Genomic DNA, 23,954 nt, shown 5'->3' on the forward strand with positions numbered 1-23,954 from the left:
AGTCGCGATGAGTACAGTGGGAATTGAATCTGTTCTACGTGTTTCAGTCACATATACCGAAATACAGTGAAATGCTTCTCTTCCTCTCTGTTCATAGAGATCAAATACACAGAGTATTAGGAGAGGGCAAAGTGAAGCAATAAGCAAATGCAGAATAAAGTGTAACAGCCACAGGGAAAGCACGGCGCAGGTAAATAATATGCTGCAACACCATAACGAGGTGGATTGTGAGGTCAAGAGTCCATCTTATCGTACTAGGGATCCATTCAATAGACACAACTTTCCATGAGACTGTGATGTGTACCTTCTGCTGGGTGAAGGAGGGAGACCAGAAAATATCTGGGGCGCGTTGTGTCTTTGATCAGGAATCTGTATGTTCGATTTGACCAGAAAGTGTACGTTTCCTCGAGCAGAGTCCTTGGAACTAACGGACTTCCGGGGTCTAAAGTTATGTTTTTCATTCAATTTGGGGTCCTCGATCCTCCTACATCAGGGACCACCACCATCGTACCTGAGGGATCCATCTGATCCATTAGAGTGAATTGCACTGACAGTAAATTGCCCATGAATTCTGCGTTCATAGTGCTTGGTGAGAGGTTATCTTTTTCAGTCTAAAAGTGTACAACCTGCGATGGCCGGGAATCGAACCCGGGTCAACTGCTTGGGAAGCAGCTATGCTCACCACTATACCACCATCGCCCCATGATGCAAACCAGATTCGGTTACTGAATGATCTCTGGTGCTATAAGAGTCTGTAACTCGATTCTCAGTGTCTGAGCTGTTTTCTGAAGGATCATGCCTCACTCTGTTGCAGTTCCTATTCCGACCACTGGATGTCGCGACGTTCCGACAGACCGGAGAAACACAGCACCTGGGATCCGACTGAAGGGAGAATCGACCCGAGAGATTCGAAGGGCTACAAATGGTTTCCTGCTTGACGTATCAGTAAATGGGAACCAAATTCTGATTATAAATATCCGTTCAAACAAACACGCGGTTAGACTTTAATGGGATCCCTTCCTTTGGCCAGTCCTTGGAACTCAATCAGTGACTGAATCACTGAAGAAGTCTGAGACCCCTCCAGTCACACAGTGAGGAGGGGATGGGTAAAATGCGCCACCTCTACACTCAGCAAACAGACATCAGAGTGACTCTACACCCTGACATCCGTGTGACAGGTTCCACACTCCTGTTTATTCCTCGTTAGTTTCCCCACCTGTCACGCGGGAGAGAGGGGTTCGATTCGCCGACGGGAAGACCGTTTTCCTGCTTCAAATGAAGACAGGATTAGAATATGGGAGAGTCTAGTGTGCAAATAGCCCGCGACTGGAGAGTCTCCCGAGAACAAGAGACGGTCTGTTCAGCATTTTTTTTCAGTGTTCCATCATCGTGTCTGTACTTCAACGCCGTTCGGCGTTAAGCTCGGTGACCGAATCCTTCACTCCGAAACATTAAACCGGGGCTGCTGCTCCAAGATATGAACCCCCGCACTTTCCCACCACTCATGGCGACTCTGTCAGATTCCCTGGGTGACTGTGTGGAGAAGACAGGCAAAGGTACAGCTGAAACACTTTGGAGACAACCAAACCATGTGGCCGTGTTTACCGACGGGTTTAAAGTCACCCTGCCCCTCCCGCAGCCCCGGACCCTCCGACCAGACGCTCAAAAAGTGCACTGGAGGAAGGTGAGCTTAATGTTTGTGACGTCATTGCAGCATGTACGTAAACGCTGCGTTGCCCCACCCCTGAACCTGATTGACAGCAGAACCAAGAAGAGGGTTCGAGCTGCTGACTGGCTCCGGAGCAGTAGCGGTTGGTGGCGCTGGCAGTGAATGTGTGGGGATTGTGGGAAATAATGTAGGTTCAGGAGGGGCCCTCCGTCTGGAAAAAGATCCGGAAACTGAGGGTTCTGGTGAATGCAGGAGGAGGTTGGAATGAAGTTGAATTTACATCTGGAATCTGGATCTGGAATAATTTCAAGTGATTTGTTAGGAAAGGCTGGATACTTTGGAAGGAAAAAAGACTTCAAGGTAATGTTTAAATTTGACCTGGAACAGCCTTCTTTCATCAATCCCATTAAATTAACTGCAACAACACACGAAATGCTAGAGAAACGCAACGGCAACTATGGAAAAGAGTTCAGTCGACATTTCGGACCGAGACCATTCATCAGACCTGAGTTCCTCCGGCATTGTGTATGTGTTGTTTGGATATCCAGTATCCGCACGTTTTCTCGTTTGAAATTAACTGCAGAGTTGAAATCTGCTTTAGGGAGTATAGAATGTGCTCAAACCTGAAGAGGAGGAGATGTGCCAATCGTTAAGATAAGAAACTGTGAGAAGGCTTTATTGGGTTAAAATAAGATAATATCTCTGTTTCCTGATGAAAATAGAGGTATCCGGGGTGTTAGAACTGTCACAAAGGGGTGCTGGGAACGGACCCAAATGCGAGACACAGACATTGAAGTACAAGGAACAGGACTTGACTGGAGTAGGGACGTGACAGGATTCAGACCAGGAACAGGGACAAAAACCCAGACGTGTGCTGGGGAAAGCGGGACCAGGGCTAGAAACCATGGACTAGGAGACAAGCTGGGGCCTTTGCTCTTGAGCTTGGCTGCGGGATCGTCAAGGCTTGGGTTCTTGGAGATCAGAGACAGACTCGGGACCGAACATCAACATAGAGCCGGGACTTAACCTTCGAAAAGCCAGGACTCATTTTTAAGCAACACACATCAAAGTTGCTGGTGAACGCAGCAGGCCAGGCAGCATCTCTAGGAAAAGGTACAGTCGACGTTTCAGGTCGAGACCCTTCGACAGGACTAACTGAAAGAAGAGCTAGTAAGAGGTTTGAAAGTGGGAGGGGGAGGGGGGATCTAAAATGATCGGAGAAGACAGAAGCGGGAGGGATGGAACCAAGAGCTGGCATATCAGCTCTTGTCTGAATGATGACTTGGATCCTCTCCAATTCCCCTACTGAAGCAACAGCAGATGCTGTCTCGTTGGCTCTTCACACAACTCTGGAAAATCTTTTCAGCAAAGATGCAAACATCTGGATGCCCTTTATTGATTACAGCTCAGCATTCAACACCATCATCCCCTCAAAACTAATCAGTAAACTCCCAGTCCTGGGCCTCAATACCCCCTTGTGAAATTGGATCCTGGATTTCCTCAGGTGCAGACCCCAGCCAGTTCAGATTGGCAAAAACATCTCCTCCACAATCTCCATCAGCACAGGAGCACCATAGGGAAGTGTGCTTAGCCCCCAGCTCTACTCGCTTTACACCTATGACTGTGTGGCTGAGTACAGCTCCAACACCGTATACAAGTTTGCTGATGACACCACTGTTGTGGGCTGTATCAAAGGTGGCGATGAATTGGCATGCAGTAGGGTGACAGAAAACTTGGTTGAGTGGCATAATAACAACAACCTCTCAATCAATGTCAGTGAGACCAAGGGACAGATTGTTGACTTCAGCAGGGGATCTGGAGGTACATGAGCCAGTAATCAAAGTACGATCAAAAGTGGAGAGAGTCAGTAACTTTAAATTCCTGTGTGTCACTCTCTCAGAGGACCGGTCCTGGACCCATCATATAAATATTACTGTGAACAAGGCATGACAGCTTTTCTACTTCCTCAGGAATCTCAGAGATTCAGCATGCCATTGAAAACTTTGTCAAACTTCTATAAATGTCTGATGGAAGGTGTGCTGACTGGCAGCATTATGAACTGGTATAGGAACACCAATGTCTTTGAGTGGAAATTCCTACAAAGCTAGTGGATTCAGCCCAGCTACATCACGGGTAAAACATTCATAACCACTGAGCACATCTACATGAAACATAGCCATAGGGAAGCAACATCCATCATCAAAGATCCTCACCACACAGGCAATGCTCTTTTCTCACTGCTGCTATCAGGCAGAAGGTACAGGTGCCTCAGTACACGCTCCACCAGGTTCAAGAGCAGTTACTACCCCTCAACCATCAGGGACTTGAACAAAAGGGGATAGATACACTCACGTCAGGACTCTTCAGGACTCTGTTGCATGGTTATTTCATGCTCATTATTTATTGCTTTTTTTTCTGAATTTTCACTGTTTGTTTACAGTTTATAATTCCTCATATTTACAGTTCACAGTAAGTTATATTGATTTGCTAAGAATTGCCGCAGAAAAGAATCTCAGGGTTGTATGTGGTGACATGAATCTACTGTGAGAATAGATTTTACTTTGAACTAGATGGTGATATTTTCGTACCATGAGGACAACTTACTTTGGGTTAAAATTTTGGCTTTGACAATATTTTTCCGTGACGCTCTTTCTTCATGAATTTTTCAGTGATCTAGTTACAAGGTTTTTACCCCAAATTATAAAAGATTATCCAACAAAAATATGCAAAATACAAACATTAAATATGTATAATGCCGCAGTCATATTAAAATATGAATATTACTGTCTCTAACACACTCAATTCCCGTGGGTGGGGAGGGAGTCACCGATCCCGGAAATCTCCATCTGCACCCACTCTGTTTACAATGGTCGCAAGTTTTTCAGCGGCTCCACTGATTGACAGCTCCCTCTGCCCCGCCTCCCGGGCAGCGCACTCACCGTCACGTGACACGTCGAGACAACCAATCAGTGACGGAGTGACGTCACAGATGTCCCACCTCCGTCGTTTCCTGGGGAACGGTAAATCCCGGCTGGTGACGTCAGGACTATGGCGACGTGGGCTCGATCGTTTCGGCTCCGCTGTGGGATCCGCCTCTCCTCTTCCTGCCCGCGGAACAGTGAGTGTCTGTCAGCGCCTCACTGCACCGGCTCTCTGCCTCAGGTACAATATTTAAAACATATTTGCAGAGTTAGGAAAGGTTGAGAGGGATACGGGCCTAATGCAGGCAGATGGGCCGAGTTCAGGTCGACAACTTGGTCGGCGGGGATGAGTTGTACCGAAGGGACTGTTTCATTTCTGTATAAACCAGTGACTCTATTTTGGGAGTTAATTCCGGATGCCAGCTATTCTCTGTGTGAAATATTTACCCCTCAGATCCCCTTTGAATCTGTCTTTAAACAGTTTTGTCCGACTCTAATGAGAGGCAGTTCTTTGGCTGACAAGGCAAGTAGAACACACAACCCTGTGTACCTGTGATGCCACATACAGGGAACTGTGTAACAATATTAGAGGCACATGCACAGGGGCTTCAGTGAGCAAGGCCCAGAGGGATATGAAACTAATGCAGGAAAGTGGGATTAGTATAGCTGTGCATGATGGGGAATATAAATGTGATGGGCCAGAGGGTCTGTTTCTATCCTGTACAACCCTGACCACAGCAGTCCTCCAATGCAGTGGGGTTTGTCAACTTCATTCTCAGCTGTGAGCTTGTTCCACTGAACCCCTTATCCTCTGAGAAGACATTTGCACCCTCCCACCGTGACCAAGCTGTCAGCCATCTGTCCTAATATCACCCAGAGTACTTCACCAAATTCCTATTTCAAAGTATTGTAACTGGTGCCCAGGAAATGGGAGCATTTTGGTAGCCTTTTAAGGGTGTTTGTTCAGTACTTGACCATTAATACCTTTGTACAACAAAAATCCATCGTACTGGGTTCTGAATGTTTTAGTTGAGTCCATCCTGAAGTTCTGTGTTTCAGGTTCCCACTGCACTTTCACAGTCAGTGGTTTCTGCATGTCCATAGTGGCCATCGAGAATCTGTCTTTGCTAACTCAGCATTTGGTCTGTCTCCTACCCTGCCTTGGTGATTCAAATGCTCATCCGGATGGTCCTTAAATACCAGCCTGCACCACCCCCTCAGGCAGAGTGTTCCAGATTGTAACCTCCTGGGGAGCGAGGGCAGTTTTCCTCAGATCCTCTCTAAACCACACATTTCTCCCATTCAACTTAGTTGCACACACCGCATACTTGTGTGTATTAAATTCCATCTGCCATTTTTCCAGCTGGTCCACGTCCCATGTCAAGATTAGCAATCCTTCCTCGCTGTCCTCTGCACCCTTAACCTTGGTGTCATCTGTAAATTTGCTGATCCAGTTTAATACATTCTCATCCAGATCATTAATACAGATGGAAAACAACAATGGACCCAGCACTGGGAAGTTTAACCAGGGCAGGATGTACACAGTGAATGACAGGTTCCTGAGAAGTGTTCATGAACAGAGACTTTGTGTGTTTCTGCCTCCACTACTTCCTCTGGCGGCTCATTTGGGATACCAGCTATTCTCTGTTACATTGACTGTTCCATTTATAATAAATTACTGTGATTGCATAGTTAGACGGAGACATGATGTAAAGATTTTTACTCCTGATACATGTGTAGGATGTAAGAAATAAGGTCAATTCAATTCTCCATGCGAAATATTTACCCTCAGATCACCTTAAAACCTCCTCCCTCTCACCTTAAATCCATTCCCTTCAGTTTTAGACAGTTTTAGTCGGAAAACAGTCTCTGTCTCTCTAACCTTTATATGCCTCACATAATTTTATCCACCTCCATCAACTCACCTTTCAGATCCCCTTTAAACCTCCAATCTCTCACGCCAAAACTACTCCCTTCAGTTTTTGGAATGAGAAAACTGTTCCTTCCCTAGAAGACCCTGGGGAGTGAACAGTTTCTGCCTACCCATCTCCAGATGATTCCATTAATCCATGAAACTGTCCCCTGCACCAGATTCTCAGCCACACATTCATCAGTGGTATCTTCCTATATCTCCCTGCACTAACAAGTGTCACTGGCGGTAATATAAAGCTTAGTAATTTTAGTTTCTCTCTTCTTTCTCTATATTTACTGCACAGGGCACATCCCTCCTCCTCCCTACATTGCTATTACTAACATGCACTGTCCACCACGATGTCTGGCTGCTCAGCCTTCCATTTGAAATGTCCTGCGACTGCTGCGAGACCATCAGACCATGATGTACAGGAGAAGAATTAGGCCATTTGGCCCCATGCAGTTTGCTGCACCATTCTGCCAGGGATCAGCAATCATGACAGATCTCTTAACCCTCTCAAATCCTCTTCCTACCCCCACCAAGAATCAAGAACCTCCACATTAAATACAGTTAAGTCACTTTTTATTGTCATTTCGACCATAAACTGCTGGTGCAGTACACAGTAAAAACAAAACAACATTCCTCCAGGACCATGGTGCTACATGAAACAACACAAAACTACACTAGACTAAGTGAGATAAGAAAAGGCGACACAGAAACTACACTGGACTACAGACCTACACAAAGTGCACAAAACAGTGCAGGGCAGTACAATAAATAATAAACAAAACAATAGCCACAGTACAGGACAAATTACAATATAATAATGATGTAGCTGTCAGTCTAGACTCTGGGTATTAAGGAGTCGGATGGCTTGGGGGAAGAAACTGTTACCCAGTCTGGTCGTGAGAGCCCGAATGCATCGGTACCTTTTGCCAGATGGCAGGAGGGAGAAGAGTTTGTATGAGCGGTGTGTGGGGTCCTTCACAATGCTGTTGGCTTTACGGGTGCAGCGTGTGGTGTAAATGTCTGTAATGGTGGGAAGAGAGACCCCGATGATGATCTCAGCTGTCCTCACTATCCGCTGCAGGGTCTTGCGATCCGAGACGGTGCAATTTCTGAACCAGGCAGTGATGATGCAGTATCCCCAATGAATTGGCCACAGCCGTCTGTGGGGATGAATTCAGAGTCAGAACCAGAATTAAGTTCATTACCACCGGCAGGTGTCATGAAATTTGTTAATTTAGCAGCAGCAGTTTAATGCAGTACATGATAATATAGAAAGAATAAATAAATCAGTATGTGTGTATAGGGATACATATATTATGTAGATTAAAAACAGTGCAAAAACAAATAATATAGTTTAAATAATATACAGTATATAGAATACATCTATAGCAGTTTTTGAGTGTTTTAAAGTGACAAACCAAATATCTTCAAACTCCTGATAAAATGTATCCACTGTCTTGCCTTTTTTATACTGTAGCTGCATCAATATGTTGGGACCAGGTTAGTTCCTCAGAGATGTTGACACCCAGGAATTTGAAATTGTTCACTCTCTCCACTTCTGATCCTTCTCTGAGAATTGGTTCGTGTTCCCTCATCGTACCCTTCCTTCAATCAGCTCTTTTGTTTTACTGACATTAAACACAAGGTTGTTGCTGTGACACCACTCAACTAGCTGGTAAATCTTACTCCTGTATGCCCTCTCCTCTCCTTCTGAAATTCTACCAACAGCAGATTTGTAGTTGGCTTTTGAGCTATACTTAGTCACACGGTCATGGTTATAGAGGAGGTAGAGCAGTCGGCTAAGCACACATCCCTGAGGTGCACCAGGGCCAGTGTTGATCATCAGCGAAGAGAAGATATTAATTTGAACTTGAATTGACTTTATTTCTTACATCCTTCACGTACATGAGCAGTAAAAATCTTTACGTTATGTCTCCGTCTAAATGTGCAATCATAGTGATTTATAATCATTGATAATAAATAGAACAGTCAATGTAACATAGAAATGCCCTCAAATCAGCGTGAGTTAATCAGTCTGATAGGCTGGTGGAAGAAGCTGTCCCGGAGCCTGTTGGTTCTGGCTTTTATGCTGCGGTACCATTTCCTGGATGGTTGCAGCTGGAATAGATTGTGGTTGGGGTGAGTCAGGTCCCCAGTGATCCTTCAGGCTCTTTTCTCACACCTGTCTTTGTAAATGTCTTGAATCATGGGAAGTTCACAACTACAGATGTGCTGGCCTGTCCACACCACTCTCTGCAGAGTCCTGCGATTAAGGGAGGTTCAGTTCCCATATCAGGCAGTGATGCAGCCAGTCAGGATGCTCTCAATTGTGACCCTGTAGAAAGTCCTTAGGATTTGGGGGCCCATAGCAAACCTCCTCAACCTTCTGAGGTGAAAGTAACGCTGTTGTGTCTTTTTCACCACTCAGCCTGTATGTATAGACCATGTGAGCTCAGTAATATTGATGCCGAGGAACTTAAAACTGTTTACCCTCTTAACCCCTGATCCATTGATGTCAATAGGGGTTAGCCCGACTCTATTAATCCACACATTCTGATTATCACCAGTCTGCACAGATTGTGGTCTCCCGGTCAGGAAGTCAAGGATCCAACTGCAGAGGGACCAGGTTCTGTAACTTAGTAATCAGGACTGTGGGAATGGTGGTGTTAAACACTGAGCTCTAGTCAATGAACAACATCCTGACATAGGCTTCACAGATTCACTACCTTTACTGAGGAAATTACTCCTCATCTTTGTTCTAAAAGGGTGTCCTAGTATTCTGACGCTGTGCCCTGTGGTCCTAGACTGCCCACTCCATCCCAGGCCTTTCGATATTTGATTGGTTTCAACAAGATTCCCTCATTCTTCTGAAGTCCGTTGAGTACAGGCCCAGAGCCATCAAACAATCCTTGTGCATTAACCCTTTTATTGCCAGGATCATTCTTGTGAACCTCCTCTGGACCCTCTCCTATGCGAGCACGTACTTTATTAGATAAGAGGCCCAAAACAGTTGACAATACTCCAAGTGTGATCGGACCAATGCCTTATCAATCTTCAGCATTATATCCTTGCTTTTGTATTGTACTCCTCTCTAAATGAATGCTAACATGGCATTTGGCTCTTCCTTACCACCGACCCAACCAGCAAGTTTATCTTTAGGAAATTCTGCACATCTGAGACGTGCCTGACCCTGGTACCCAGGAGGCGACACACCATCGTGTCATCTCTGTTGCGGCCACAGAATCTCCTGCACATCCCCTGTACTGTGAGTCTGCTGTCATCACTGCTGTGATTGACCGTTCCTCCCGCGGAGCATCGGACCGGGGTGTCAGTACCACCGACACGACGGGCTGCTGTGCTCTGGTTCGTCATCCTCCCAGGAGTAAACAAAGGAGTGTAATTGTTTCTGAGGGTCACAGCCACAGGGAGACATTGCACTGTCTGTCTCTTCCCCTTTCCAGTCGTGGTCGTGACCAAACTATTTGCAGCCTGACCTCAGGTTTGACCAACCCACTGAATCTCTGGTCTCAGCATCCTGGAAACTCTGGGTCTGTCCATCTCCAGCTCCATTTCCTTCACACGGTCAGTCAGGAGCGTTACCTCTTTCAGAACCCTGGGGTACAGTTCATCTGGTCCGGGTGACTTATGAACCCTCAGGTCTTTCAGCTTTTTGAGCACCTTTTCCCTTCTAATAATAACTGCACTCTCTTCTCTTCCCTCACACCCTTCAGCATCTGGCACACTGCTAGTATCTTCCACTGATACAAAATACTCATTTAGTTCATCTGCCATTTCCTTGTATCCCCCCCCCTCCCCGGCCATTATTATTCCTCTGGCCTCATTTTCTAGCAGTCCTTTACCCAGTCTCATCTCTCTTTTATTTTTACGTACTTGAAAAAGCTAAAACTATCCATTTTGATCATGTTTGCCAGCTTGCTTGCATGTTTCATCTCTTCCCTCTTTAGGTTGCTCTCTGTCAGCTGTTAAAGCTTCACAATCCTCTGTATTCTGAATAATTTTTGCTTGTTGTATGTCCTCCCTTTTGGTTTTACATTAGCATTGACTTCCTTGTCAGCCACGGTTGTACTATTTTGCCATTTGAGTATTTGTTTGTTTCTGGAATACATCTATCCTACACCTTCCTCATTTTCCCCAGAAACTCACACCATTGCTGCTCTGCTGCCATCCCTGCCAGCATCTCCTTCCAATTTACTTTAGCCAACTCCTCTCTCACACCACTGTAATACCTTTACTCCACTGAAACACTGCTTTGTCAGACTGTACTTTCTCCCTGTCCAATTTCAAGTTGAACTCAGTGATACTGAGACCACTGCCTCCTAAGGGTTCTTTTACCTTCAGCTCCCAGATCACCTCCAGTTTATTCAATAACACATAATCCAGTATAGGTGATCTGCTAGTAGCTCAATGACAAACTGCTCCAAAAAGCCATCTGTTCAGCATTCAGCAAACTCACTCTCTTGAGATCTATTTCCAACCTGATTTTCCCAATCGACCTGCATGTTAAAATCTCTCATGACTCCGATGAAATCTCCCACAACATTGCCCTTTTGACCTGCCTTTTCTATTTCCTGTTGTAACCTGTGGTCCACATCCCAGAAACTGTTCAGAGGCCTGTATACAACTGCCATCAACGTCCTTTTTACACTTGCAGTTTTTAAACTCAGCTCACAAGGATTCAACATCTTCCAATCCTTTGTCACATCTTTCTACTGATTTGTTACCATTCTTCACCAGCAGAGCCACGCCATCCTCATTGCCTACCTTCCTGTCCCTCTGATACGTGTAACCTTGGGCACTTAGCTCCCAACTACAAACATTCTTCAGCCGTGATTCAGTGATAGTCACAACATTATACATGACCATCCATAATAGGGCAATAAGATTATGCATCTTATTTATGAAACTCTGTGAACTGAGATATAACAGTTTGAGTACAGCATTTGCTACCCTTCTTCATTCTGCATCCCTCATGCACTGATACTCACCCTGCTGGCTGCAGTTATGTCCTATCATCTGCCTGCCCTTCCTGACAGTGTGACTGCATGCGATCTTTGTTTTTTTACCATCTGTCCTACCCTGAGTCCTTTCACGCCTGTTCCCACGCCCCTGCCAAGTTAGTTTAACCCTCCCCAACTGCTCTAACAAACCAGCAGTATGCCCACAAGAAAACTAACCTCAGGGTTGTATATGGTGACAGAAATGTATTTTGATAATACATTTACTTTCAGCTTTGAAGTTTGTAGTAGAGAGCCGGGTGTTGTACTGGTCTGTGTCCTCACTGGCCGGTGCTGTGCTCTGGCAGCTCAGTGTGCTTGGTATACAGTGTCAGTGTTTCGACAGAAGTGTGTCCTTATTACACAATTGATCTTGTCCATCCTGGAGCTTGGAAGATTCACTGGCGACCAGAATGATTTTTTCAGACTATTATTGGGCAGAGAGTCATTCTGTGATTGTCGAGACTATTTGACTCATCAAGTTAATACCAACTCCTGCTACAACTTTTCCACAGTCCGATTCCCCAGTCTGTCCCCACAGCTCTGCAGGTCATTTCCCCTGAAGGACCTGTCTAATTCCTCTTTGAACACTGGTTGTTCCTGCCACCACTCTGCTGAGTCCCATATTTCCCAAGGTGAAGTCAAGAATGTCCCCCTCCCTGGTGGACCACATATTGTTTCAGGAAACCTTCCTGAACACAAATAATGCCCCATCCAAGCCTCAGACGATCCAGAACTGGTCGCTGCGTTACTGCAGTACTTGTATCATCCCAGTCTGAAACAGACCCATTATTCTGTCTCAGTATGATAACTGTCTTCAGTCAGTATAAACACACTTCCTTCCCAGTACTGAGCTCTGGTCTTGTGCACCAGCCTGCCATGTGGCACCTTGTCAAATGGCTCCTGAAAATCCAAAAACACCACTTCCCCAACTTCCCCTGTAAAGCCTCAAATCTCTGGTAAGTTTGTCAAACATGACTTAACATTCAACAACCCAGGTTACAGGGTCCAAAACAGGTTCCAGATGGACAGGGTGGGGAAGAGGCTTTTGGAACACTGGCCTTCAGTCAGGGCACCAAATTTAGAAGCTGTGATGAGATGTTGCAGTTGTACAACATGTTGGTTTGGCTACATTTCGCAAATAGTGTTTAATTTTAGTGACCCTGCTGTATGACAGACATGATTAAGCTGGAAAGAGTGCAGAGGAGACTTGCGGAGATGTTACTGGATCTCAAAGGATTTGTGGAAAGGTGTTTTGGACAATTTTCCCTGGAATGTTGGAGAATGAGTGCTGATATTGCAGAGGTGTATAAAATCATGAGGGATATGGAGGCTGGTCAGTAAATGGAATGAGCTGCTATGGGGAGTGGTTGAGTCAGGTACATTAAAAAGGTACTTGGACAGGTAGATGGGAAGGAAAGATTTTGAAGTATCTGGGCCAAATGCAGAGGAATGGGACAAGGAGGAGGATAACCTTGTTCATAATGTGGTGTTGAGTGGGTTACAGACACAAGCTCAGTTGGGAACTTTGGTCGTTGTGGAATCTGTGTCAATCTGACTGTAGACCCTGTTGAGTTAGTTCAATGACATTAAACTTTTCCAAACGACTTGTTATTTCTTCATAGATTATAGACTCCAGTAGCTGAAGTGAAGTTAACAAGACCACAGTTGCCTGCTTTTCATCTTCCACCCTTCTTCAACAATGGTTTTCAACTCCACTGGAACCTTTCTGTAACACAGTGAGTTTTGACAAACTTCAATGTCTCTACTTTCTCTCCAGACTTCCTGTGAAAGCCTCCAGTGCAGGTCGTTGGGACCTGGTAAAGTTTGCTTTTAGTCCCATTAGTTTCTTCCTTGTGATGGCGATCGTTACACATTATGGCACAATGTTGAAATGTCACCGTTAGATATCTGTGGGATGGTTGTTGTGCCCCACTGTGAACACTAATGCAAATTATTGAGTTAACATCTCTGCGTGTTCCTTGTTACTTTTAGCTTTTATCTCATCACTGCTTCCTAGAAAATTCCTGATTCTCTTGTCTACCACCAGCCCTTGCCTCTTTGTATGTTCTTTGATTTAATATTTCCTTGAATGCCTTTGACCAGACCTCAGGATCTTGAGGCCACTCCTCCCCATGTCTTCTTTCCCTTCCTCGTTCATCATCATTCTCCCTACATATAAAGTGCCTTTGAAAAGTATTCACACCCCTTGGAAGTTTTCATGTTTTATAGTTTTACAACATTGAATCTCAGTGGATTGAATTTGGCTGTTTTGAAACTGAACAATGGAAAAAGACTCTTGTGTCAGAGTGAAAACAAATCTCTACAAAATGCTCTCAATTAATTACAAATCTAAAACACAAAATAATTGTCTGTTTAAGTATTCATCCCCATTAATATGACACACCAAATCATCAGTGGTGCAACCAATTAGTTTTCGATGTTACATAATCAGTTAAATGGAGATGACCGTGTGCAGTCAAGGTGTTTCAATTGATTGTAGTAATAGTACACCTGTAAGTGGAAGGTCGAACTGCTGGTGAGTCAGTATCCTGGGAGAAACTACACCGTGAAGACAAATCAACACTCCGAGCTGCTCTGCAAACAGGTAATTGAAAAACACAAGCCAGGAAATGGATGCAGGAATATTTCCAAGTCACTGAATGTCCTTGGAGTATAGTTAAGTCACTCATCCAGAAGTGTGAAGAATATGGCACAGCTGTAGATCTGCCAAGAGCAGGCTATCCTCAAAAACTGAGTGGCCATGCAAGAAGGGGCCAGTGGGGGAGGCCACCAAGAGACCTATGATAACTCTAGAGGAGTTACAAGCTTCAGTGGTGGGAGAGATTGTGCAAACATCAACTGTTGCCCGGGTGTTTCACCAGTCGCAGCTTTACGGGAGAGTGGCAGAGAAAAGGCCACTGTTGAAAAATGCTCTCATGAAATCTTGCCTGAAGTTTCCCAGAATTGTGGGGGACTCTGAAGTCAGTTGGAAGAAGATTCTGTGGTCTGACAAAAACAAAATTGAACTTCTTGACGATCACAAACACTAAGTTTGGAGTAAGCTAAACACCGCACAACATCAAAAACACACCATCCCTACCGTGAAGTGTGGTGGAGGCTGCATCATCCTGTGGGTATGCTTCACTGCAGCAGGCCATGAAAGGCACGTAAAGGTAGAGGATAAAATGAATGCAGCAAAATACAGGGAAATCCTGGAGGAAAACCTAATTCAGTCTTCAAGAGAACTGCGACTTAGAGGAGAAAATTAATTTTCCAGCAAGACAATGACCACAAGCATAAAACCAAAGCTGCACAGGAATGCCTTAAAACAACAAAGTTAATGTCCTGGAGTGGCTTTGTGAGAGTCCTGACCTCAATCCAATTGAGAATTTGTGGCTGGACTTGAAAAGATCTGTTCACTCACCAACCCATGCATTCTGACAGAGCTTCAGCAGTTTTGTAAAGGAGAATGAGGAAAATTGCAGTGTTCAGATGTGCAAAGCTGATAGACGCCGATCCATCCACACAGACTCAACTGTAAACACTGTCAAAGGTGCATCAACTAATTACGGATTTGAAGGAGATGAATACTAATGCAATGAATTATTTTTTGTTTTATATTTACAATTAATTTAGATCACTTTGTGGAGATCTGCTTTCACTTTGACACCGTGGAGTCTTTTCTGTTGATCAGTGTCAAAAAAGCAAAATTAAATCCATTGCAAAACAATAAAACATAAAAACTTCTAAGGAGATTGAACATTTTTTATAGGCACTGTATCCACTCCTTCACCGGCACGTTATGAACAAATCCACCCTGCTCCTTTCCATTTTGCCGATTCCGTGTGGAACATTGAATACAGTGGAAGGTCGAATTCCCAGTTCCAGTCTCTGTAACCATGTCCCTGCAATAGCTTTTAGATCAAACATATTCGACAGTACACAATATGGGACAGATGGCAACCTGCCCTTCGACCCACAATATCTGCACCAATCATGATAATGATCAGACTTTATAAACCTGGGGAGGCCTCATTGGTGTATTGTGAGCAGTTTTGGGCCCTTTACCTTAGGAAGGATGAGCTGAAATTGGGTGGGTTTCAAAGGACGTTCTCCAGTTTGATTCCTGGATGAAACAGCTTGTCATATGAAGAGCGTTTGATGGCTCTGGGCCTGTTTTCTCTGGAATTTCTGAACAATGAGGGGTGGCCCATTTGAAACCTATCAAATGGTCAAAGGCAGTGATAAAGTGGATGTGCAGAAGATGGGACTGTATAATATCAGAGGACATAGCCTCAGAATAGAGGATCGTCCTTGTAGAATGTGGAGATGGGAAATTTCTTTAGCCAGGGAGTGGTGAATCTGTAGAATTCATTGCCAAAGGAAGCTGTTAAGCCAGGACTTTATGTATATTTAAGGCGGAGGTTGATAGATTCTTGATTGGTCAGAGTATGAAGGGATACAGGGGAAAGGCAGGAGACTGGGGCTGAGAGGAAAAATGGATCAGCCACAATGAAATGTCGGAGCAGACTTGATGGGCCAAATGGTCTAATTCTGCTCCTATACCTTAGTCTGTATTATCTCCTCAAAAACCTCAATCAATTTTATCATGTGTGATCTGCCCACAGAAAATCATGCTGATTGTCCCTTAACAGGCCATGCCTTTCCAAATGTGCATAAATCCTGTACCTCAATATCCTCCCCAGTAGCTTCTCTACCACTGAAATGAGGCTGCCTTGCCTATAGGTTCCTGGATTCTTGTTATTTCCCTTCTTAATCAAAACTGCAACATTTGCAACACTCCAGTCCTGTGGGACCTCACATGTTGTGATCGAGGACACATAGATCCTTGTCAAATCCCCAGCAATCTGCTCACCTGCTTCCTTTACTATTGTAGGATATATGCCTTCAGGCCTGGAGTGTTATCCACTTTATTGATTTTCAGACGTCCCAGCACAACCTCCTCCTTAATCTCAACATGTCTCTGCACGTTAGCATGTCTCACTCTGTTTTCATTGCCATTCAATTCCTTCTCATAAATACTAACACAACGTACCCATTTAGTACCTCAGCCACTTGGTCTGACTTCAACCACATCATTCCTCCTTTAATCTTGAGTTGACCTTTCCATTCTCTGGTTATCCTCGTTTTATTAATACAAGTCACAAGGCCTTGGGATTATCTTTAGTCCCACTTCACAAGGACCGGTTGTGGCCCCGATTTGGCCTTTCCTATCATCTGCTTTAGCATTTCCCTGCTATCGTTATATTCCAAAGGTACCCAGTCTGACTTTAGCTTCACAAACCTTACATATCCTTCTGTCTAAATTTAGGATCTCTGTGCTCATCCAAAGTTCCCTTCCCCCTCCTCACTCCTCACCGAACATGCTGATCCTGAACTCAGAGTTGCTGCTCTTTAAACAACTCCCACATATCAGATGTGGACTTGTCTGACAGTGGCTGCTCCCGATCAATGCCCCTTGGCTCCTGCCTTCCTCCGTCCTGACTTGTCCTCCTGCAAATTAGTACTTTCATACAAGATCTAATTTTATTCTACTCATAAGTTTTAAAAAAAAAAGTTGTGATCACTGTTCCCAAAATGTTCACTGACTCTTGGCTGTTAGCTGGCCTGGCTCGTTTCTCAAAACTAATTCCTGTATGTTCTCAACTCTGGTTGGGCCCTGTACATAATGTTCCAAACACTCCTCTAATTCACTGAACAAATCTTGGGCATCTAAGTATTAAGCAAGATCCAGTCAATTCTAGGGAAGATGAAGTCGCTCACTATGACAACCCTGTTGTTCTGCACCTCTCCATAAGCATCAACATATCCGATCCTCCACCTCCCGGTGGTTATTGGGGGCCAATACGATAATCCCATCAGTGTAACTGCAGATCGCCTCTGTAAATGAGCCTTCCAGTTTGCTGTGACATTCCCAGTGGGGTAACCTCTGCATCTTTTAACCCCCCAGTCACATGTAAAACAATCAAACCCAGGAATGTTGAGCTGCCAGCCCTGTCCGTCTGACAACATTAACACTCCTAATGTTGAAATAAACTCATTTCAGCCGATCAGTCCCACCATGTTTATTAGCCTGACATTGGCTCTCGTTCTTTTCAGACTGTCTTGTCATACATACATTCTCCCACTTGCTACTCTAGTTCAAACTCTGCCAAGTGACACCATCAAACCTCCTGGCGAAAATGTTGGTTCCCGTCCGGTTCAGATGCAAATGGTCTCGTTTGTCCTGGTCTCCCACCTGCCTGGAAGAGAACCCATTGATCCATGAAGACCTCCCTCCCGCATCAGTTCCTCAGCAACATATTAAACTGCATGAAATATCGATTTCCCACCCCACAGCCACATGCTTTGCATCGTAATACAATCCTGGAAGTCCTGATTTTTGTTAACCTTGTTCCCGAAAATCACTGTGCAGGACCTCATCCCTGCTCGTTTAAACCCTTCCGTGTAGCATGAAGGCGGCTCCCCGGAAACATATTGGCTCCCCTCCTCCTTGGACCCGTCTCTCGTTTCCCTTGAGACCCAATGACCCTTGTACCTGAAGACCCACCCACCTCGCAACCGCTCCTCAGCCACCCCTTTACCTGGGCTTTAGAAGATCCCAGAAGCCATAATCATTGTCATACTTTATTGATCCCGGGGGAAATTGGTTTTTGTTACAGTTGCACCATAAATAATAGTATTAGAACCATTAATAATTTAAATAGTAATATGTAAATTATGCCAGTTAATTATGAAATAAGTCCAGGACCAGCCTATCAGCTCAGGGTGTCTGACCCTCCAAGGGAGGAGTTGTAAAGTTTGATGGCCACAAGCAGGAATGACTTCCTATGACGCTCAGTGCTGCATCTCGGTGGAATGAGTCTCTGGCTGAATGTACTCCTGTGCCCACCCAGTACATTATGTAGTGGATGGGAGACATTGACCGAGATGGCATGCAACTTAGACAGCATCCTCTTTTCAGACACCACCGTGAGAGAGTCCAGTTCCATCCCCACAACATCACTGGCCTTACGAATGAGTTTGTTGATTCTGTTGGTGTCTGCTACCCTCAGCCTGCTGCCCCAGCACACAACAGCAAACATGATAACACTGGCCACCACAGACTCGTAGAACATCCTCAGCATCGTCCGACAGATGTTAAAGGACCTCAGTCTCCTCAGGAAATGGAGACGGCTCTGACCCTTAGAAAAGCGCAGTCTATATATCTGGTTATGTATCCTGTTCCTGTATGTGACCGGTCTTTCATTTCCCTGGCGATCCAGAGGAACAATTGTTCTAATGAATTAACCCTCTCATCACTGGAAGTGACTGCACCCTCGCCCACCAACTGCTGTGTGTGAGGGCGCTCGCACTGGTCAAGGATCCGGGGAGGGACAGACCGAGGTCCTCGGGGATTTGCGGAATGGAAAAGCACTTTCTATAATTTAAAGCAGGAGAATCGGCAAATTCCCAGAAATCCTCCAGTATGTATGTGATGTGTGAGGGAGTTTTGTTTTTCGCTGGAGCGCTTTGTGTCGGATGAATCGTTGGAAATTGGCGGTTGTGGTAAAGTGAAGGCGGAGCTGGACGATGAGAGGCCGCTCTCGGCTCTGTCCGTCACTCTGACTCTGTCTCCTCCCCTCCCCGCCTCTGTCTCTCTGCGCGTTTCTCGGGCAGGTCGGGGCGCTGTGTATAAAAGGAGACAGCAGCAGGCAGTTTGTCAGTGAGCAGCGACCTGAGTGAAGCAGCATCATGTCTGGCAGAGGGAAAGGAGGCAAAGGACTGGGCAAAGGCGGAGCCAAGCGGCACCGTAAAGTGCTCCGTGATAACATCCAGGGCATCACCAAACCGGCCATCCGCCGTCTGGCTCGCCGTGGCGGCGTCAAGCGGATCTCGGGTCTGATCTACGAGGAGACCCGCGGGGTGCTGAAGGTTTTCCTGGAGAATGTGATCCGGGATGCGGTCACCTACACTGAACACGCCAAGCGCAAGACGGTCACTGCCATGGATGTGGTTTACGCTCTGAAACGCCAGGGCCGCACTCTCTATGGCTTCGGCGGCTGAAAAACTCCCACTTCCTCCCGAGCACAAAACAAAGGCTCTTCTAAGAGCCACCCACCGCCTCACAGACGGAGCCGTATCCACAACATTTTAATTATTTTTATCGATATATTCAGCTGTGTTACATTTGAAACAGATTAATCGGTTCCGCTTGAAATATTCCTGCGAATCTGCCTTTCCAGTCGGTGATTACTTCAGAACCTCTGAACGCATTAAGATCGATCTTAATCCTCTTATCCGTCTCGAACAGAAATCAGTTCAGTCGTTTAGAGAAACGATTCCAGAATTATGAATTCAAATCTTAACTCTAATTAGATATTAAATTCATTAAAAGAAACTGACATTGTATAATCCTTGATACAATTAATGGTAAATAATTTTAAAAGTAGTCAAGCACCGTTGCTGGGTGCTCTGAATTGGCGGGCAATTTGAAATTAATCCTGCGCCAATCACACTGTATTCTGATCCGATGAAGTCCGACCGCCAGTAGATTCCTGGAGATCCTTCACTATGACGTGGTGTGTTTCTCTCTCTCTCTCTGGAGCTCTGTGTTTCGGAAAAACCGTTGGAAATTGCCGGGTGTATTAAAGTGAAGACAGACCTGGAGGAGGAGAGGCCGGTCTCGGCTCTGTCCGTCACTCTGACTCTGTGTCCTCCTCTCCCCGCCTCTGTCTCTCTGCGCGTTTCTCCGGCAGGAGAAGTGGCAGAGGACTGGAGGATGGGTTATGTTATGCAGTAATTTAGAATCGAAGGAAAACTAAACACAAGAAACTGTGCAGATGCTGATGGAGGGTCTCGGCCTGAAACGCCGGCTGTTTACTCGCTGCCTGGCCTGCTGAGTTCCTCCAGCATTGTGTGTGTGTCGCTGCAAGGAAAAGCCCGGGAGCTTCAGACTGGTGAGACCGTGTCTGGAAGGAGAGACCACGTGATCCAGGGCACTGGGTACAATATCGGCCTGGTGGTCGGAGAAAAAGTCATTATTTAGACTGGAGACCTGTGATCAATAGTCTGGCACCGGGATTCGAGTCAAGTCTGCTGTTGCTAAAGACTCGGCTGACAATGTCAACGTCCGGCTCAGCAAATCTGCCGATGTCAGTAAAGTTGGTGATATCGTGGAGTGTGAAACAAGGTAACTAACATTACAACAGGATGGTGATCAATGAGGTCAGTGATTTGAGGAATGACAGATAAATGTGAGATGTTCCATCGTCATTGACGAACCAGGGCAGAACTGCCGTGGGGAATGGTCTGTCCCTGGGAGTGCTGTAAAACAGAGATATCGGGGTGTAGATATCGAATTCCTTCAGAGTGTAAACACAGGTCGGCAGGACGGTGAAGAAGCTGTTCGCTACACTCGCATTCATCGGTCAGAGTATCGGGCACTGGACTGTGACGTCACATTACAGCTCTACCAGCCTCGGGGAAACTACTCTCGGAGCACGGAGTACAGTTATAGTTGCCCTGGGATCAGAGGGTGACATGAAACTGGAGAGGGTGCAAAAGGGATTTAACAGGAGGCTGGATAGGCCAGGACCTTTCTCACCAGAGTGTATGTGACATTAGAGAGGTGAGAAAATAATGGCAGTCATTGATACGGTCAATAGTGAATCTGTTATCTCCAGGGATATGGGGTTGGAAGCGAGAGATTACAGGTATAAAGTGAAAGAGGGAAGTTTTAAATGGGATCCTGAGGAACAGGTTTTATACACAGAATGTGCTGTTTACATGGAACAAACTACCCCAAGTGGTGGTATAGTTGGGCACAGTTGCAATATCTCTTGGACTGTGGAGAAGGAAGTTTCACAGGGACATGGGCCAAATGCAGGCACCTGACAATGGTTTTGTTTGGCCACTTGGTCAGCATGGATGTGTTGGACTGAAGGGCCTGTTTCTGTGCTGCATAACTCAGTGACTATGTCTGCTGCTGTGGAAGAGCGGGAGGGACAGTGTCAGTAGTGAGAAGGTTTGAGGGATGTAGACAGGAGAGTGAATGGTTGAGAATGTGGCAGATGGAACAGAGTGTGGGGAAATATGAGAACACCCAACCTCATTAGCATACTGTTCCGGGCGCTGCCTATTTAATTCGTGCTCCGAGTCAGTTCTGCTTCTTCAGGGTCTGAAACCGACGGAAGAAATGCCTGAGCCAGCGAAATCCGCTCCGAAGAAGGGCACCAAGAAAGTTTTGTCCAAACCAGCAGGCAAGGCAGGGAAGAAGCGCAAGAGGCTGAGAAAGGAGAGTTACTCCATCTACATCTACAAAGTGATGAAGCAGGTTCACCCCGATACTGGCATCTCCTCCAAGGCGATGAGCATCATGAACTCGTTCGTCAACGATATCTTCGAGAGAATCGGGGGCGAGGCTTCCCGCCTGGCCCACTACAACAAGCGGTCAACCATCACCTCACGGGAGATCCAGACCGCCGTGCGCCTGCTGCTGCCCGGGGAGCTGGCCAAGCACGCCGTGTCCGAAGGGACAAAGGCGGTAACCAAGTACACCAGCTCCAAGTAAAGCTCTCCAGTGCGATGATCGAAAACAAAACGGCTCTTTTAAGAGCCACTCACAATTTCACTAAGAGGGTTGTACTAAAATTTAGACATTAAATTGCACACATTTTATGTCTTGTGTCTTTTACAAGAGCTAAGGTAGGGTTGGAGTATCCGGTTCATCTCCGTATAATCCCGGTGTTTTACATTCCTCCCACTGCACGTACACGGACTTGTTACCTTCAAATCCTCACCAGTCCGTCCCCACCGATATCCATGACGAGCGGAGGATTGCTGCCTTTGCTGTTTTAGCTGTGGGTTCTGGAGTTTGTTAGTTACAGTTGGGTAACTTCTCTGAATATTATTTCAATGCGAGGCCTGAACGAGTTCATGATTGTTTCATAGAACATTTTTAAATTGCAAACTAGCCGCTGGTCACAGTTTGAGAAGAGCCGTTTGTCCATAACCTGATAACGTTTACACAATGACCGACCGCGGGCAGAAGCAGAGGTCAGTTTTACTCGGTTCCGTTACTGGTTGAATGAAATCAGAGAATTGAGTTCCCAGACATTTCAATATCAACTACACTTGCATTAAATGTGCTCGGTTTCAGTAACGGGGAAATGCGAACACTCAGTCGTCAAACAGATCAGCAATTATTTAATTTCTGATTAAATTTGAACAAGAGATTTATTTTCTGGCGGGCTTTTTCGAAATTTCAGTGTACTTTGGGGAGGAGACGGTTACTTTCTGCGCTTCTACCTTTACGGACTGCTGATTGGTGATTAAGGCAGTTCTTCGATTGGGACGTTTCTCTTCACCAATGAGAATAAGTAAATTTACACCAATCACAAACATCAGTTTGCTTTCTCAAAGAAGGTATAAAAAGGGCGAGTTGGGGCGGGGCGAACATTCTTTCATTCTCGTTGGAGCAGTTACTGTGACTGTGGAAATGTCTGGACGTGGAAAAGGCACCGCTGGCAAAGTTCGGTCCAAAGCCAAATCTCGCTCGTCCCGGGCTGGACTGCAGTTCCCGGTCGGCCGGGTTCACAGACTCCTAAGAAAGGGTAACTATGCTGAGCGGGTGGGTGCCGGAGCCCCGGTTTATCTGGCTGCTGTGCTCGAGTATCTGACAGCAGAAATCCTCGAATTGGCCGGCAACGCGGCCCGGGACAATAAGAAAACCCGCATCATCCCCCGACACCTGCAGCTGGCCGTCCGCAACGACGAGGAGCTCAACAAACTGCTGGGAGGGGTGACTATCGCTCAGGGCGGTGTGTTACCCAATATCCAGGCCGTGCTGTTGCCCAAGAAAACCGGCGGTGCCAGTAAGTGAAGCGAAGTAAACTGAACCTATTTACCCAAAGGCTCTTTTCAGAGCCACTCACAGTGTCTGTGGAAGGGCTGAGCAGCGGATGATTTCCGTTCAGAGTAACCGGGCAGTGTACCTGTCACAGCCCCGACAGTTCTCTCTCCGTCACGTTTTTTTTTCGCGAAGTAAACCGATATCTACCTGCACAGAAATCGGTCCGCTTCGGTCCTGACTCATTTCCCCTCTCTGCCGGCTCAATGGAGCTCTCTCCCCTTGCGGAGAGTCAGTGGGTTCGCTCGGCCCAGGGTCGTGAAATGAATTTCCAGAGTCAGCCCCCCGGACGGAGAATTTAATCTCCGATCATTGAACGATTCCGCTCTTCATGACTGAAACCGCGTTGTCTGGGTTTCACATTGCGGGTTGACCCGGGACCGTTCCGGTGTGCAGCAGGCGGGAACATCGCCTGTTCATTGCTTCATGAGAATTCCCACCGCCTCACAGAACAATAATATCTGCTGCTTTACATTTATCTACAAAACTACATTTACCCTGTTGGAACTGACAG

The 23,954-nt window shown here is 45.9% G+C and overlaps 2 protein-coding genes and 1 non-coding gene across 3 annotated transcripts in view; 2 read left to right on the forward strand and 1 right to left on the reverse strand.

The window, feature by feature from the left end:
• Positions 1-23,413, forward strand: part of LOC140189004 (uncharacterized) — a 580,675-nt gene extending 557,262 nt beyond the window's left edge. Inside the window, exon 3 of the mRNA XM_072245674.1 lies at positions 23,013-23,413. Within this exon, the coding sequence (XP_072101775.1) occupies positions 23,013-23,413 (401 nt within the window). The remainder of the gene's footprint in view (positions 1-23,012) is intronic.
• trnag-ccc (transfer RNA glycine (anticodon CCC)) lies at positions 628-699 on the reverse strand. Its single transcript has one exon. It is a non-coding gene; the product is annotated as a tRNA-Gly (tRNA).
• On the forward strand, positions 21,728-22,102 carry LOC140189054 (histone H2B 1/2-like). Its single transcript, XM_072245756.1, has one exon. It carries the CDS (start codon positions 21,728-21,730, stop codon positions 22,100-22,102), a length of 375 nt encoding a protein of 124 aa, XP_072101857.1.
• Positions 23,414-23,954: the final 541 nt, after the last annotated feature.

The sequence above is a fragment of the Mobula birostris genome, chromosome 28, assembly GCF_030028105.1.
Source record: "Mobula birostris isolate sMobBir1 chromosome 28, sMobBir1.hap1, whole genome shotgun sequence".
Taxonomy (NCBI): domain Eukaryota; kingdom Metazoa; phylum Chordata; class Chondrichthyes; order Myliobatiformes; family Myliobatidae; genus Mobula; species Mobula birostris.